The sequence below is a fragment of the Nelumbo lutea genome, chromosome 4 (genome assembly GCF_056320005.1).
Source record: "Nelumbo lutea isolate HS-2025 chromosome 4, American lotus-T2T, whole genome shotgun sequence".
In the NCBI taxonomy this organism is placed as follows: domain Eukaryota; kingdom Viridiplantae; phylum Streptophyta; class Magnoliopsida; order Proteales; family Nelumbonaceae; genus Nelumbo; species Nelumbo lutea.
The window spans coordinates 14,449,670-14,464,070 of NC_142687.1; the positions used below are offsets into that span (position 1 = coordinate 14,449,670).

A 14,401-nucleotide genomic window follows, 5' to 3' on the forward strand; every position below is an offset into this window, starting at 1 on the left:
CAAAATCATTTTCAAACAGAAGACCTTGGAACATTAAAATATTTCTTGGGAATAGAAGTTGCCAGATCAAAACAAGGAGTAAATCTGTGCCAAAGGAAATATGTTCTTGATCGAAATATGTTCTTGATCTATTGGAAGAAACGGGACTGTTAGGTGCAAAACCGACTGAGAATCCTATGGAATCAAATGTTAAGTTGAGCAGTGATACAGGAGAAGTATTTGAAGATCCTGGAAGATATAGACGACTAGTGGGAAAGTTGAACTATCTGACTATTACGAGACCTGACATCTCCTTTGTAGTCGGTGTGGTCAGCCAATTCATGTAGAACCCTCGTATACCTCACTGGGATGCAATTCTTAGAATTATAAGGTATTTGAAAGGAGCTCCAGGCCATGGGCTATTGTATAAACCAGGAGGAAAACTTGAAGTAGTTGGGTATACAGATGCAAACTGGGCAGGCTCAGTGAATGACAGAAGATCTACTACAGGCTATTGCACATTTCTTGGAGGAAATCTTGTGACATGGAAGAGTAAAAAGCAGACGGTTGTGGCCAGAAGCAGTGCTGAAGCCGAGTATAGGGCCATGGCTCACACTACCTGTGAATTAGTGTGGTTCAGGAATCTCCTAAAAGAAATTGGGTTTCACATGGATAAACCTATGAGATTGTACTATGACAATCAAGCTGCACTCCATATCTCTTCCAACCCTGTCTTTCATGAAAGAACAAAGCACATAGAGGTTGATTGCCACTTTGTGAGGGAAAAGGTTCTTGCTAGAGAGATAAGTACAGAACATGTGGGCTTGAATGATCAGTGGGCAGATTTGTTTACAAAAGCTCTAATCTCAGGGAAAGTGAACTACCTATGTAACAAGCTGGGATTGTATGACATATATTCTCCAGCTTGAGGGGGAGTGTTAAAGTAAGCCGAATAGGGGTAGTTTAGTCATCTTATGTGTGTTAAGTAGTTTGCTTATGTGGCAGTTTTATAGAGTACTCTTCCCCACACTTAAGTATGGGCAATTTAGTCTTTGTAAAAGATTATTAGACTCTAATAAAGATTAAAGGGGTCGATTGGATGGGCAATCCATCAGATTTCGATAAACCCTTATTTCCTTCTTCTTCTTCCTCTTCTTCTTCCTTCACTTCCTGGTTCGGGTTACTGTAGCATCATTTGAAACACTTTCCTTAGTTTACACACCTTCTTTCCAACATCATAGCCTAGTGGAGGTTCCATGAATACCTCTTCATGAAGATCACCATTTAGGAAGGCATTCTTCATATCCAACTGATGGAGTTCCCAAGAGAAATTTGTTGCTAGTGATAGTAGAACCCGGATTGTGTTGAGCTTTGCTACTGGGGCAAAGGTTTCTTTGTAGTCAATTCCTTCCTTTTGTGTAAATCCCTTTGCCACAAGTCTGGCCTTGTACCTCTCGATTGACCCATCTTCCCTGTGCTTTACTGTGAATACCCACTTGCACCCAACAGTGCCTTTCCCCTCTGGCAGGTCCACTAATTCCCACGTTCTTGCTTTCATTAGGGATTTCATCTCTTCATTCATGGCTTCTTTCCACCTTGGATCAGATGCCGCCTCTGAGTACCTGGAAGGGACACATACTGAGGAAAGAGCAAACACAAAGGAGTGATAGGCAGGAGATAAGTGTGAGTAAGAAACAAAATCAGCTATGGGATGCCGGGTGGTACAAGAACGAACTGGCTTACGGAGAGCAATAGGAAGATCCAAATCCGAAGTGTGTGAGTCAGAATAACCTTGGATTGCAGAGACAGATTGATCTGAGTTCAACTGGTTGCAATCATGAGATTGAGGGCCCTTCTTCCTTCTGCTGTCTATAAGTATCTCTTTCTCTTGCCTACTGGAACCTTCAGGAGCATATGCAGTATCGGGAGAAGTAACTGGCACATTGGGAGTCGCACTAGGTTGACCCGGAATGTCACAGCTAGATGTAGTGGAAGGTGATGAAAGGGGAACAAAAAAGAAGGGAGATTGAGAATCCTCTTCCAACCCACTAGTCTTCCCCTGAAGAGGATTCTGAGAAGATTGGAAATAGGGTTGAGACCCAAAAAAGAATACATCTCTGGTGACATACTTTTTCTTTGAGACAGGATCATAACACTTGTACCCCTTTTGTGTAGGAGAGTACCCTAAAAATATTCCCTTTGTAGCCTTGGGATCCAACTTGGTTTTCTTTCGATCCTTCACATGTATTAAGCATGTACAGCCAAAAACCCGTGGGGGAGGAGGAAATTCTGGAAGAGTGGGACACAAAACAGAGAAAGGATTCTTCATACCCAATACCTTAGATGGCATCCGGTTTATCAGGTATGATGCAATGAGTATAGCTTGAGACCAATATTGCTTGGGCACTTTGTGCTGGAATAGTAGGGCTCAAGCTGTCTCCAATAGGTGCCTGTTCTTGCGCTCCACAACCCCATTTTGCTGAGGGGTATTAGCATAGGATGATTGGTGTAACATGCCTACATCTTCCATGAATGAGTTCAGGGATCTTTCAAAGTATTCAGCCGCATTGTCTGACCGGAATTGCTTAATCTTTTTATCAAATTGTGTTTCAATCATCTTGCAAAAAGCCATAGTTATACGTGGTACTTCATCTCGCCCTTTTAACAGATAAATCCATGTGCACCGAGAATAATGGTCAATAAAACTGATAAAGTAACGGAAGCCATCAATGGAAACAATGGGTGAAGGTCCCTGTAGAGAAGATGGGCCGAATGGCCCATAGGTTGTTTATTCTTCTTGTTATTTTGGGCCCATCCTATCAATTTCAAGTTTTTTTTTTTAAGTTCTTTGTAAATTCTGCCCAACTAAGGGCCTCCTTGTAATTACTCAAAAATATCTAATAAAACAGTGTTAAGGGCTGAGATAGAGACTGTTCGAAAACTCTTCTCAGAACCCTCATTGCCGAAACACACAAGTCTCTTCTCCTCTCCTCTCTTCAGTTTCAACATGGTACAGAGCATATCTGAACTTGAACATCCTAGGGATGAAGGCTTAGTCACGTATTGCCTGATTCTTGGAGGTCATTGGACAAGCCCAATACTAGAATCTCTTGGAGAAGGGGTTCGGTGACCAGGAAGAATCAGAGAAGAAGAAGGAAAAAAAGGGAAGGGGAACAACTCGGTTCTGTTTTGAAGCTTGACTGTGTTTGGACTGCTGAAGCTCGAACTGTAAGTTGTGCTCAGTTTTCTGGTTCTGTTTTGCATTACCTTCGACTGTGTTTGGACTGTTGAAGTGTTCGAAAATCCTAGTTGTTCTGTACTACCTTCAACTGCATTAAATCTGGTTTAACCCAGAAATTTCTGGGCTGTTTTTCTCTTCTTCTTGGACTGTTAAAATCTGCCGAAACATCCTTGTAACAAGGCTGTGTATTATTACTCTTGTTCGGCTGTTTTTAGAGGGCTGTTCGAACAGTCTCTATCTCAACCCTCTAACACTGTTTTATTAGATATTTTTGAGTAATTACAAGGAGGCCCTTAGTTGGGCAGAATTTACAAAGAACTTAAAAAAAATAACTTAACATTGACAGGATGGGCCCAAAATAACAAGAAGAATAAACAACCTGTGGGCCATTCGGCCCATCTTCTCTACAGTCCCCAAACATTAGAATGAACCAAATCAAAAGGAGCTCGAATTTCATTACTAGAAGTTGGATACACTGTTCTACATTGTTTTGACATTTGACACACATCAAAAATTAAACTCTGACTTGGAATTCCCTTAAGCAATTCGAGAAACAACATTGCTAAAGAAGAGAAAGACACATAACCTAGCCCATCATGCCACAGGTGCCGCCTAGCTATTGATTAGTAGTAGCAGAAGCTTGTAGGGCTGAGCCAATGTCTGCATCAAAATAGTAGAGGCCCCCATACTCATGACCACTCCCAATTGTTCTCCTCGTCAATCTATCCTGGAAGACATAATGAGTAGGAAAAAAAGTTATACTGCAGCTCAAATTTTTTTGTAAGCTTTGAAGCAGACAAAAGATTTGAGGTAATACTATGAACATGTAGGACTGATTTAAGAGAGAGGTCCTTGCTTAGGTCAACCACCCCCTTTCCAGAGATGGTAGAGAGAGAACCATCAGCCACTCTCATCTTATCCTGGCCAGACAACAAATGATATGAAGAGAATAAGGATGACATATGTGTCATATGGTCAGTTGCTCTGGAATCAATCACCCAAGAGGTGGAATCAGTGGAACTAGTTGCACTAAAGGCAGAGATTGTACCTGATATGGCAAGAGAGGTGGAAGCTAAATAATTGTTCTTTAGACGGGCTAATGCCCGACTGAGAATCTCTACCTCACTAACAGTGAAGCCCAAAGTACTTGGTCCAAAGGAGTCGGCAGCCTGCCCTACCGTGAAGCCCAAAGTACTTGGTCCAAAGGAGTCGGCAGCCTGCCCTGTGGAGGAAGAGGACACTGTCGGAGTACTTTGTGAGTTGTCACTACTGTTGTTGGTGGATGATTCCCACTTGTTGTGTGACCCTTATGTTGTCTTTTGTTCTTTCTCAAAGTAGTTGGGTTCAGATGAGGATACAAGACCAAACATTTCTCCGTTGTGTGTTTCTCACAACCACAATGGGTACACTTGAGGGACTTCTTGTCTGGACATCTATTTCCCTTAATGGAGACTAGGGCTGAATGTTCTCCAGATAGTTCAATTGACTGTGTCTGGGAGTCAACTTGCATCTCCCTTCTCCTGACTTCTTCATTCCTCACTAGATAATAAACATGGTGAAGCTTCGGTAATTCATCTCTCCCTAGAATTTGTGACCTTATACCCTTATATACTGGGTCTAGGCCAGCCAAAAACTTGAAGGCTCTGCTCTCTTCAATTTGCTTGGCATGTCTCTCCTTGTCCCTGGCATTTTCCCAATCCAATATCAAGTGATGATCAAGCTCTTCCCAAAGGCCTTCCAAGGTTGCAAAATATGTTGCCACGGACATGTCTCCTTGCCTTAGAGCTGCAATATCTTTGTTCAATCTGTAGATTCTAGCACTGTTCTTTTTCTGGCCGTAGGTCTTGGATACTTTCTCCCAAATCTTAGCGGCTGTGGGGAAATGATGAACAGTTCTAGCCACCTGAGGAGTCATAGAGGCTAGCAACCAAGACATGACTGTGGCGTTCTCCTTGCGCCACACAACATGCTTAGGACTGCCAACTTCAGGTTCTTTCTTGTATCCATCCAGATAGCCTGTGAGATCACAAGAAGTAATGAACAGCCTTGCTGAGACGGACCACTCTCTGAAGTTATATTCATCCAGCAACACATTTGTAATCTGTAAACTGTGCAGATTAGGGTTTTCCATGTTAGATAACCTTGCGGCAGGTCTGTTATCTCTGGAGGAAACTTCTCCGGATAGTGAGGACATGCTGACTTCAGTCTTAGAGTAGGTTTAGAGCTCGCCGAAGTGTTCATAGTGCTGGACAATCTGGAGCTGGCAGCTCCCTAGGTAATCTTCACTTGAGCTGAAGCAGTTCGGGTACAGCAGTGGTGGGAGGTTCCGGACTGATAACCAACCTGAACTTGGAGCTGTTTACCACTGTGCTATGCTGGTTTTGCTGGGGCTTCGAAGCTGCAGTTGTGGAGAAGCTCTCCCCCTTTCGGCTAGGGCTAGGACTGCTGAAATCAGTCATCAACTAGGTCTGTCTTATACAGACCTCTCTTAGTAGCCAAATAGCTACTATTTGCTGAAAAAGGAACCTAGTAGGACATCCACTTCTGGGCCTTACCTCCCTTGAGCCCTACAACCAAGGGAAACCCTAGGTTCGAATCTGCTTTGTTCTCTTACAACCCTAGTTTTTTTTAGCAACCCAGAAAAGAAGAAAGAAGATGGAAAGAACAGCAAGAGAAGAGAGAGTAGAAGCTAGTGCTCCGGCTGAAACCAAAGAGAAGCTAGTGCTCTGATACCATGTGAGCTTGAGAGCTGTATTCAAAGTAGAGGAGAGGAGAAGAACATCACCAGTATGTCGAACAAAACTGCCCAGTCGACCATGTTATTATTTATATTTGAATGTAGTACAATGATACAAGTAATTATTGGAATGCCCCTGATTAGTGATGGGACACCCAGTTAACTTAAAACATTAAACAGGCTTAGGCCCATTAACACAGGCCCAGTTACAGGATAACTTAAACTTAAGTATGGGCTAATAAGAACTCTTATCAGCCGAATACTCATACAAAGAGACTTCATTCTAACATTCTAACATTGATGATAGAAGATCTACCTCTAGATAAATGGATATTGTGCTTTTGTAGGAGGTAATCTTATCTCTTGGAGGAGTAAGAAACAAAATATTGTTTCTCATTCCAGTGTTGGAGCTGAATATAGGTCCATGGCAAATGGTGTGGCTGAAATTCTATGGTTGAAATCACTATTTGAGGAGTTGGGTATTGCTTATGAGAATCCCTTAATGTTGTACTGTGATAATCAGGCTGCTATTAATATAGTCCATAATCCGGTACAACATGACAGAACTAAGCATATTGAAGTGGACCGGCATTTTATTAGAGAAAGGGTTGCATCTCAAGAAGTGTGTCTTCCATATATTACCTCCGACATGCAGCTTGCAGATTTTTTCACCAAGGCTGTTTCAAGGAAGAAGTTAGAGGCAGACCTATGCAAGTTGGGAATGACAAATATCTATTCCCAACTTGAGGGGGAGTGTAGAGAACACTGATGCGGTCCCTACTGTGTTCATATGACTGCAGTTAGCAATTAGTTTTGTTAGTTATTTCAGTTAGTTGGTAGTTTATTTCAGCTTATTGTTATTAGTTTTCTTTTATTTTTTTGCCGCATAAGCAGTAAGGGTAATTCAGCCCTTTTACTCTCATTCGAATATTAATATAAATTATAAGAGTGGGGTGGCTGTAGTAAGTCTCTCTCTCTTTTCTGAATTCCCACCTTCGATATCTTCTTCTCCTCTTCTCTTCTTCTCTTCTCTTATCCTCTTCTTTTCAATCTTTGTTTGCTATTTTCTCATTAAACCTAGGACAGATTGTAGTCCTATTCAACTACTACAATGAAGAACCACTCCTAGATAGGATGTCTGTAAGGAGGTTATCAAGTAATGCGAGTGGTTTAGTGAGGAGTTTCTAGGAAGGGGCAAGCCACAAAGCTCTGGAAGGAGTGTAAAGTGAAGGATTCTAATGAATTGAAAACCTATATAAGGTTTAAGAAAACTGAAAGGAAGGTGAGAAAAAGGAAGATAAGTGAGGCCGAGAGGTTAAAATTAGATGCGGAGGGAGATAGAGAGTTCAGTGAGAGGAAGGGTAGAAGAAGAGGGAGCAAGTAAGAAGGTTGTTAGTGTAGGGGATATAAAATTTGAAGTTTAGCAATGAAGTTGATCAGCTGGAATGTTCAAGGGTTAGGGAATGCGAGGAAGAGAGCATTAATTAAGGATGTTCTTAGAAGGAGAAACCGGATGTTGTTTTGCTTCAAGGATCTAAATGGTCAATCTTTATGATAGATGGGCTAGAAGTATTTGAAGGTCTAGGGATAATAAGCTAGGCAATGTCCCTGTCTTAGGGATCCTCCGGAGGATTAGTGGTGCTTTGGAAGAAGGATGTAATGTAAAGAGTGGAGGAATTGGTGGGAAAATTCACAATGTCTCTCAAGTTGATAGACCCTCCTTATTTTGGGCTTTGTTGTAATCTATTGTGTCCTGGGATACATATCTTAGGGATGGAATAAGTGGACTGTAATACACCTTAGAAATCAGAAATTGCAGCCCCCTCCAAGTCTACTAGTAGCCCCCCCCCCCCTAAACCGCATCCTAACCGTGAATTTGGCATCAATCCATGGGCAGGATTCAGTCCACCCCTAGAAATCTTAGCTCCACCCTAGGGGTGGACTGAACTATAAAAACCCCATCTTATTTCCCCTATATCAAATATTTAATGATTTATTAAATGAATTTTCTTTGCTAATAAAAAAAAAGGAGGGAAAAAGGTATAGAGAGAGAACTTGTACAGAAGAAAGTAAAAAGGTTGAAGTTCTGCATGATAAGTGGAGCAGGAGAATGATCTTGGCGGCTGACAAGTGGGTTAAGGACTAGAACAAAATCTTGGATGCAGTTGCACAGAAGGTGGGAGTCGAAGTAGATGCAACTCTGCTACCTTTTGCAGAGAGAAAAACAGTTCTTGATGTTGGAGATGTGGAATTGAGCTTTAACACAGTTATTGTGGATTGAGGTCTGGTGCAATGAGGTTGAACTTGGAGAAGGAAGTGTCCTAATAAAGCTACTAGGACTTCCATTCAACCTATGGAGTGAACCTGTCCTTGGAAATACTGTACAAACGTTGGGAGGTGTTCTTTTGGGGATAAACCAATGAAACTTGCCTGCAGTTGAGCTTCGATTTGCAGGAATCAAGCCAGAGAATATGCCTCATTCATTTGAAATCTGCACAGAAAGTGTGTGGTATTGGGTATGGCTGGTTTCAAGAGTTGAAGCATCACTATGGGGAAGAAGAACTGAGGTTGAGGACAATGTTGACTGGACAGGATGGAGAACATGTGGCTGTAGGGGAATGGGGGAGCAGACTAGCATGCAAGAGAGGTTAAAGCAAGAAGTGGAAATGTCATTTGGGGAAAATCAAACGACAAGTAATCTAATTAGGGTAATTAATTCAGAATGTTTTGAACTAAAAAGCAAGAAAGAGGGTGGGGTTGATTCTTTAGGCCGAGTCACATTGTTCGAACCGGTTGGGAACAGGGGTGGTCTAGCAATAGGTCGAAGTAAGAAAAAACCTGACCTACGTGATAACTTAAGTGATCATGTGGATCGGGACAAGAACAAGGGGATTATAGATAAGAAATTCCATCCATCGTCAGGGGATAATAGATCGGGACAAGTCAAGAAAGACACATTAGATTGCCTGGGAGTCAAGTTTATCGTGTCTAGGGCCCAACCTATGGACAAAACAAACATACTAGAACACACAGAGGGATAGAAAAGGAGGATCCTAAAGGGCACATGATAGAGAAGGGAGAATGCCCAGCAAGGACAGATGTAGGCACACGATTGATCAAGAAGCATGAAGTGAGAACAACATCACCCCAGTAGGTTTTAGGAACAAACATCTGGAGTAATAATGCACAAGCTATCTCATTAATGTGTCGATTCTTTTATTTAGCTACACCATTTTGTTATGGAGTGTGGGAATAGGATGACTGATGTATAATACTGTATGTGTCAAAATATGCTTGAAATGAACTATGAAAGTACTCTTTTGCGTTATTAGAATGAAACACTTTAATACAAACCAAGGTTTTAAATGTCAATGTTAATGGAAATGTTGGCCATCCAAATATAAGAAACGTGTCAGAAATGTCGGAAATATTGTATGGAAATATTATAAAAATTATAAACATGGTGGAAACATTGTAAAATATGCAAAATATAGAACGATATTTTATGAAATGATAAAAGAAGTATAGGCACTGAGGCACACCTTTTAAAATTATTGTCTTGTTCCAAATCATTAAACATGTTTTGAAGTTGCCCTGTAAACCTTAAGATTCAAAGCTTCATGATAGAATGAGTTGAAGAAAAATTTTAACTCAGAAAATGTAAATGGTTGTAATAGATCAACAAAATAATCTATTAATCTATTACACAAACAAAAAACTAATATTTAATATTGTAACATGTGGCAGCATAGTAAGGGCATTTTTGGTTTTTTTCCTATGTTATTTGTTATAAGTTGTCGCCCTAAGTATAAATATTAACTTAGGCACCGCTAGCCTTACACAGAATAGAACTCTCTTTCTTCTCTCTTCCTTCTCCTTTTTTCCTCTCTTTTATTACTGTTGAACTACATGGTATCAGAACTGTAAACAACCCTATTCAGTTCTAGGTTAAAGTAGAGAAGAAGAGGAAGAAGAAGAAGAGAAGAAGAGGAAGAAGAGGAAGAAGGGTTCGGCCAGTAGAGGACAAAAATCAGTCCTCTCTAGTCGACCCACTTGTATTTATCTCAAATAAACTTAGTTACAAGAAAGACAATATTGTCCCTTATAAGTGATGGAACACACAACTTAAAATTGAATAAAACAGACCTTTCACTCTCAAATAGATAAACCTAAATTACCAAAATACCCCTTGAGATGTGAATTCTAACACTCCCCCTCAAGCTGGAGAGTATATGTCATATAGTCCCAGCTTGTCACAAATATAATATACTCTGCCCCGAGACAATCCCTTTGTAAAGAGATCTGCCCATTGATTTCCTGAGCTCACATGAGATGTGGTTATCACTCCACTGATCACTTTCTCTCTTACAAAGTGACAATTGACCTCAATATGCTTGGTTCTCTCATGGAATACTGGATTAGAAGAGATGTGAACAGCTGCTTGATTATCACAGTATAGTCTCATGGGTTTGTCAACTGAAAACCCCATCTCTTGTAACAAGTTCTTCAACCATACTAGTTCACATGTGATATGAGCCATAGCCCTGTACTCAGCTTCTGCAATACTTCTTGCCACAATTGTTTGTTTCTTACTCTTCCAAGTTACAAGATTGCCGCCAAGGAAGGTACAATACCCTATAGTTGATTTCCTGCCTAATACAGAACCAACCCAATCAACATTTGTATACCTTACTATTTCAAGAATCCCTCCACTTTTGTATAGAAAACCACAACCTGGAGCACTTTCAGGTACCTAACAATCCTTAGAACTGCTTCCCAATGAGGAATTCGAGGATGTTGCACAAACTAACTCACCATACTCGCAGAAAATGATATATCTGGTCGGGTAATAGTCAAATAATTCAACTTTCCAACCAACCTCCTGTATCTTCTAGGATCATCAAACTCCTCACCTGCATCAACACTCAACTTGACACTCAATTCCATAGGAGTCTTTGCTGGTTTAGCACCTAGCAACCCTGTTTCTTCAAGCAGGTCAAGAACATATTTTCTTTGACATAAGTTAATTCCATGTCTTGACCTTGCAACTTCACTTCCCAGGAAATACTTCAGCTTACCCAAATCTTACATATTGAAGTGGTCTTGTAGAAATTTCTCCAACCTCTCAATCCCATTACTGTCACTCCCAGTTATGACAATATCATCCACATACACCACTAGCAAGATTTTCCCATCTTTTGAGTCATGGATGAACATAGAATGGTCTACCTGACACTATTTCATCCCAAAGTTTTTCACTACATCACAGAACCTGCCAAACCATGCACGTGGAGATTGTTTCAGTCCATAAATTGCCTTTTTGAGTCTACAAACCTTACCATCCTCCCCCTGAGCAACAAACGCTGGTGGTTGCTCCATATATACCTCCTCAATGAGATCACCATGCAGGAAGGCATTTTTTATGTCAAGTTGCAATAGAGGCCATTCATACATAGCAGCTAATGATATCAACACCCAAACTGAACTAATTTTAGCCACAGGAGGAAATGTCTCCATATAGTCCACACCATACAAATGAGAATAGCCCTTGGCCACTAATATGGCCTTCAATCGTTTCACACTGCCATCTGGAAGATACTTCACTATGTAAACCCACTTACACCCAACAACATGCTTACCAGGAGGAAGAGTAGTGAGTTCCCACATGTGATTGTGTTGTAGAGCAGATAGTTCCTCTTCCATTGCTTGTCGCCACCCTAGGGAGGTGAGGGCTTCCTGGACAGTCTTGGGAATGGAAACAAATGATAGTAATGATGTAAAGTTGCGATGGGAAGTAGAAATGTAAGCAATTGAAACATATTGTGAAATAGGATGAGAAGTACAAGTACATTTACCTTTCCGTAGGGCAATAGGAAGATCAAGGTCCGAGGGAGAAGATGCAACCATAGGACTTGTCAATGAGGGCTGAATTTGAGGAGGGGTCGGTGCTCTTCTGTGAGCATACACTTGTCTGGTTGGTGGCCTCTCAGTAGGAACTAGAATGGGAGGGGAATCTGCAACTAGAATAGGAACCACGGGAAGGGGATCCTCTATAGGAATAGGAAGTGGAACTATGGGGGAAGGAGAAGGAACCATAGTGTCCGAGAAAAAAGGAACCGATTCAAAGAATGTGACATCGGAGCACACAAATGACTTATAGGGTTATAGCGCTTATACCCTTTCTGAGTCCTGGAGTATCCAAGGAAGATGCACTTAGTAGCTCGTACATCTAACTTGTCTGAACCAGGCCCCAAATTTTGAACAAAACAAACACACCCAAAGACTATTAGAGTGAGAGGAAGCGGAGACAAAGTGGGAAACAACATTGAGAAGGGGGGTTGACTTCCAAGGATGGACATGGGCATCCGATTGATGAGAAAACAGGATGTGAGGACAGCATCACTCCAAAAACGCTTTGGGACATTCATATTAAGCATTATAGACTGAACAGTTTCAATGAGATGTCGATTTTTCCATTCAGCTACACTATTTTGTTGTGGGGTGTAGGAACAAGAAGTTTGATGAATTATCCCGTGGTGCTCTAAGTATTGCTGAAATGGTGTTGAGGTGTACTCTTTTGCATTATTGGAGCACTGTGATCTTTCATATTGTCGAAATGAGAAAACAGTTCTAAGTATTGGATACGTATTTCAGTATAAAATTTTTGAAAAACAAAGAACAATTCACTGTGATCTTTCATAAGATAAATCCATATTATCCTTGAAAAGTCATCAACAAAAATTACAAAATACTTATAACGATTGTATGACATTACTTTAATTGGACCCTGTGAATAAACCCTAGTTGTTTCTAAGTCAAAGTAGAGAAGAAGAAAGAAAAGAGAAAGAAGAAGAAGAAGGAGAGGAGAAGAGTGTTCGGCCAGACTAGAAGAGAGGATGTGCAAAAGTACCTCTCCTAGCCGACCCACTTAACTTTTATTCATGAAAAACTTGAGTTACAAGAAAGATAATTTTGTCCCTCATAGAAGATGGGACACATTACTTAAACTCAGATACAATAGACATTTCACTTTCAATAAGATACACCAGAATGACCAAAATACCCCTAACTCGAGCATTCTAACACTCCCCCTCAAGCTGGAGAGTATATATCATATAGTCCCAGCTTGTTACAAATGTAGTCTATTCTTCCCCGAGACAATCCTTTTGTGAAGATATCTGCCCACTGATTTCCTGAGCTCACATGAGATGTAGTTATTACCCCACTTATCACTTTCTCTCTCACAAAATGACAATCCACCTCAATATGTTTAGTTCTTTCATGGAAGATAGGATTGGATGAGATGTGAACAGCAGCTTGGTTATCACAGTATAGTTTCACGGGTTTGTCAATTGAGAAACCCATCTCCTGTAGTAGGTTCTTCAGCCATACTAGTTCACATGTGGTATGAGCCATAGCCCTGTACTTTGCTTCCGCACTATTTCTTGCCAACACTGTTTGCTTCTTGCTCTTCCAAGTTACAAGATTGCCACCCAGGAAGGAACAATACCCTGTTGTTAACCTCCTGTCTGATATAGAGCCAGCCGAATCAACATCTGTGTACCCTACTATCTCAAGAGGTCCTCCTTTTTGGTATAACAAACCACGACCTGAAGCACCCTTTAGGTACCTAACAATTCTTAGAATAGCTTCCCAGTGAGGAACCCGGGGATGTTGCATAAACTGACTCACCACACTCACAGCAAATGATATATCTGGTCGGGTAATGGTCAGGTAGTTCAACTTTCCCACCAACCTTCTGTATCTTCCAGGATCATCAAACTCTTCACCTGCATCCACACTTAACTTGGCATTGAGTTCCATAAGAGTCTCTGCTGGTTTAGCACCTAACAACCCTGTTTCTTCAAGTAGATCAAGAACATATTTCCTATGACATACGTTGATCCCCTGTTTTGACTTCACAACTTCTATTCCTAAGAAATACTTTAGCTTCCCCAGATCTTTCGTATTGAAGTGGTCCTGTAAGAATTTTTTCATCCTGTCAATTCCATTGTTGTCACTTCCAGTTATGACAATATCATCCACATACACGACTAGTAAGATGTTTCCATCTTCCGAGTTATAGCTAAACACGGAATGATCAACCTGACACTGTTTCATCCCAAAGGCCTTCACCACTTCACTAAACCTTCCAAACCATGCACGAGGAGATTGTTTCAGTCCATAGATTGCCTTTTTGAGCCTGCACACCTTACTAGCCTCCCCCTGAGCAACAAACCCTGATGGTTGCTCCATATACACCTCCTCAACAAGATCACCATGTAGGAAGGCATTTTTTATGTCAAGTTGTAGGAGAGGCCAATCATACATGGCCAATCATATCGGTCTACATTGCCATTAGGAAGATGCTTCACTGTATAGACCCATTTACACCCAACAGTGTGCTTACTAGGAGGAAGGGTGGTGAGTTCCCACGTATGATT

General features: G+C 41.0%; 1 protein-coding gene across 10 annotated transcripts in view; it reads right to left on the reverse strand.

Moving 5' to 3' along the window:
• The window catches only part of LOC148854084 (phospholipid-transporting ATPase 3-like), a 139,452-nt gene that overhangs the window by 107,336 nt on the left and 17,715 nt on the right, over positions 1 to 14,401 (reverse strand). For 2 of the 10 annotated variants that reach the window (XM_088941143.1, XM_088941137.1), the window contains exon 2: positions 9,500 to 9,559. The exons of 6 other annotated variants lie outside the window; for them this stretch is intronic. Coding sequence is in view for 2 of the 4 variants with exons in the window: in XM_088941137.1 (XP_088797263.1) it covers positions 9,500 to 9,559 (60 nt within the window). In the remaining 2 variants the exon portion in view is untranslated. Of the gene's footprint in view, positions 1 to 9,499; positions 9,574 to 14,401 lie in introns of all 10 variants that reach the window. 2 more of the 10 variants (XM_088941142.1, XM_088941138.1) reach the window with 2 other exon arrangements.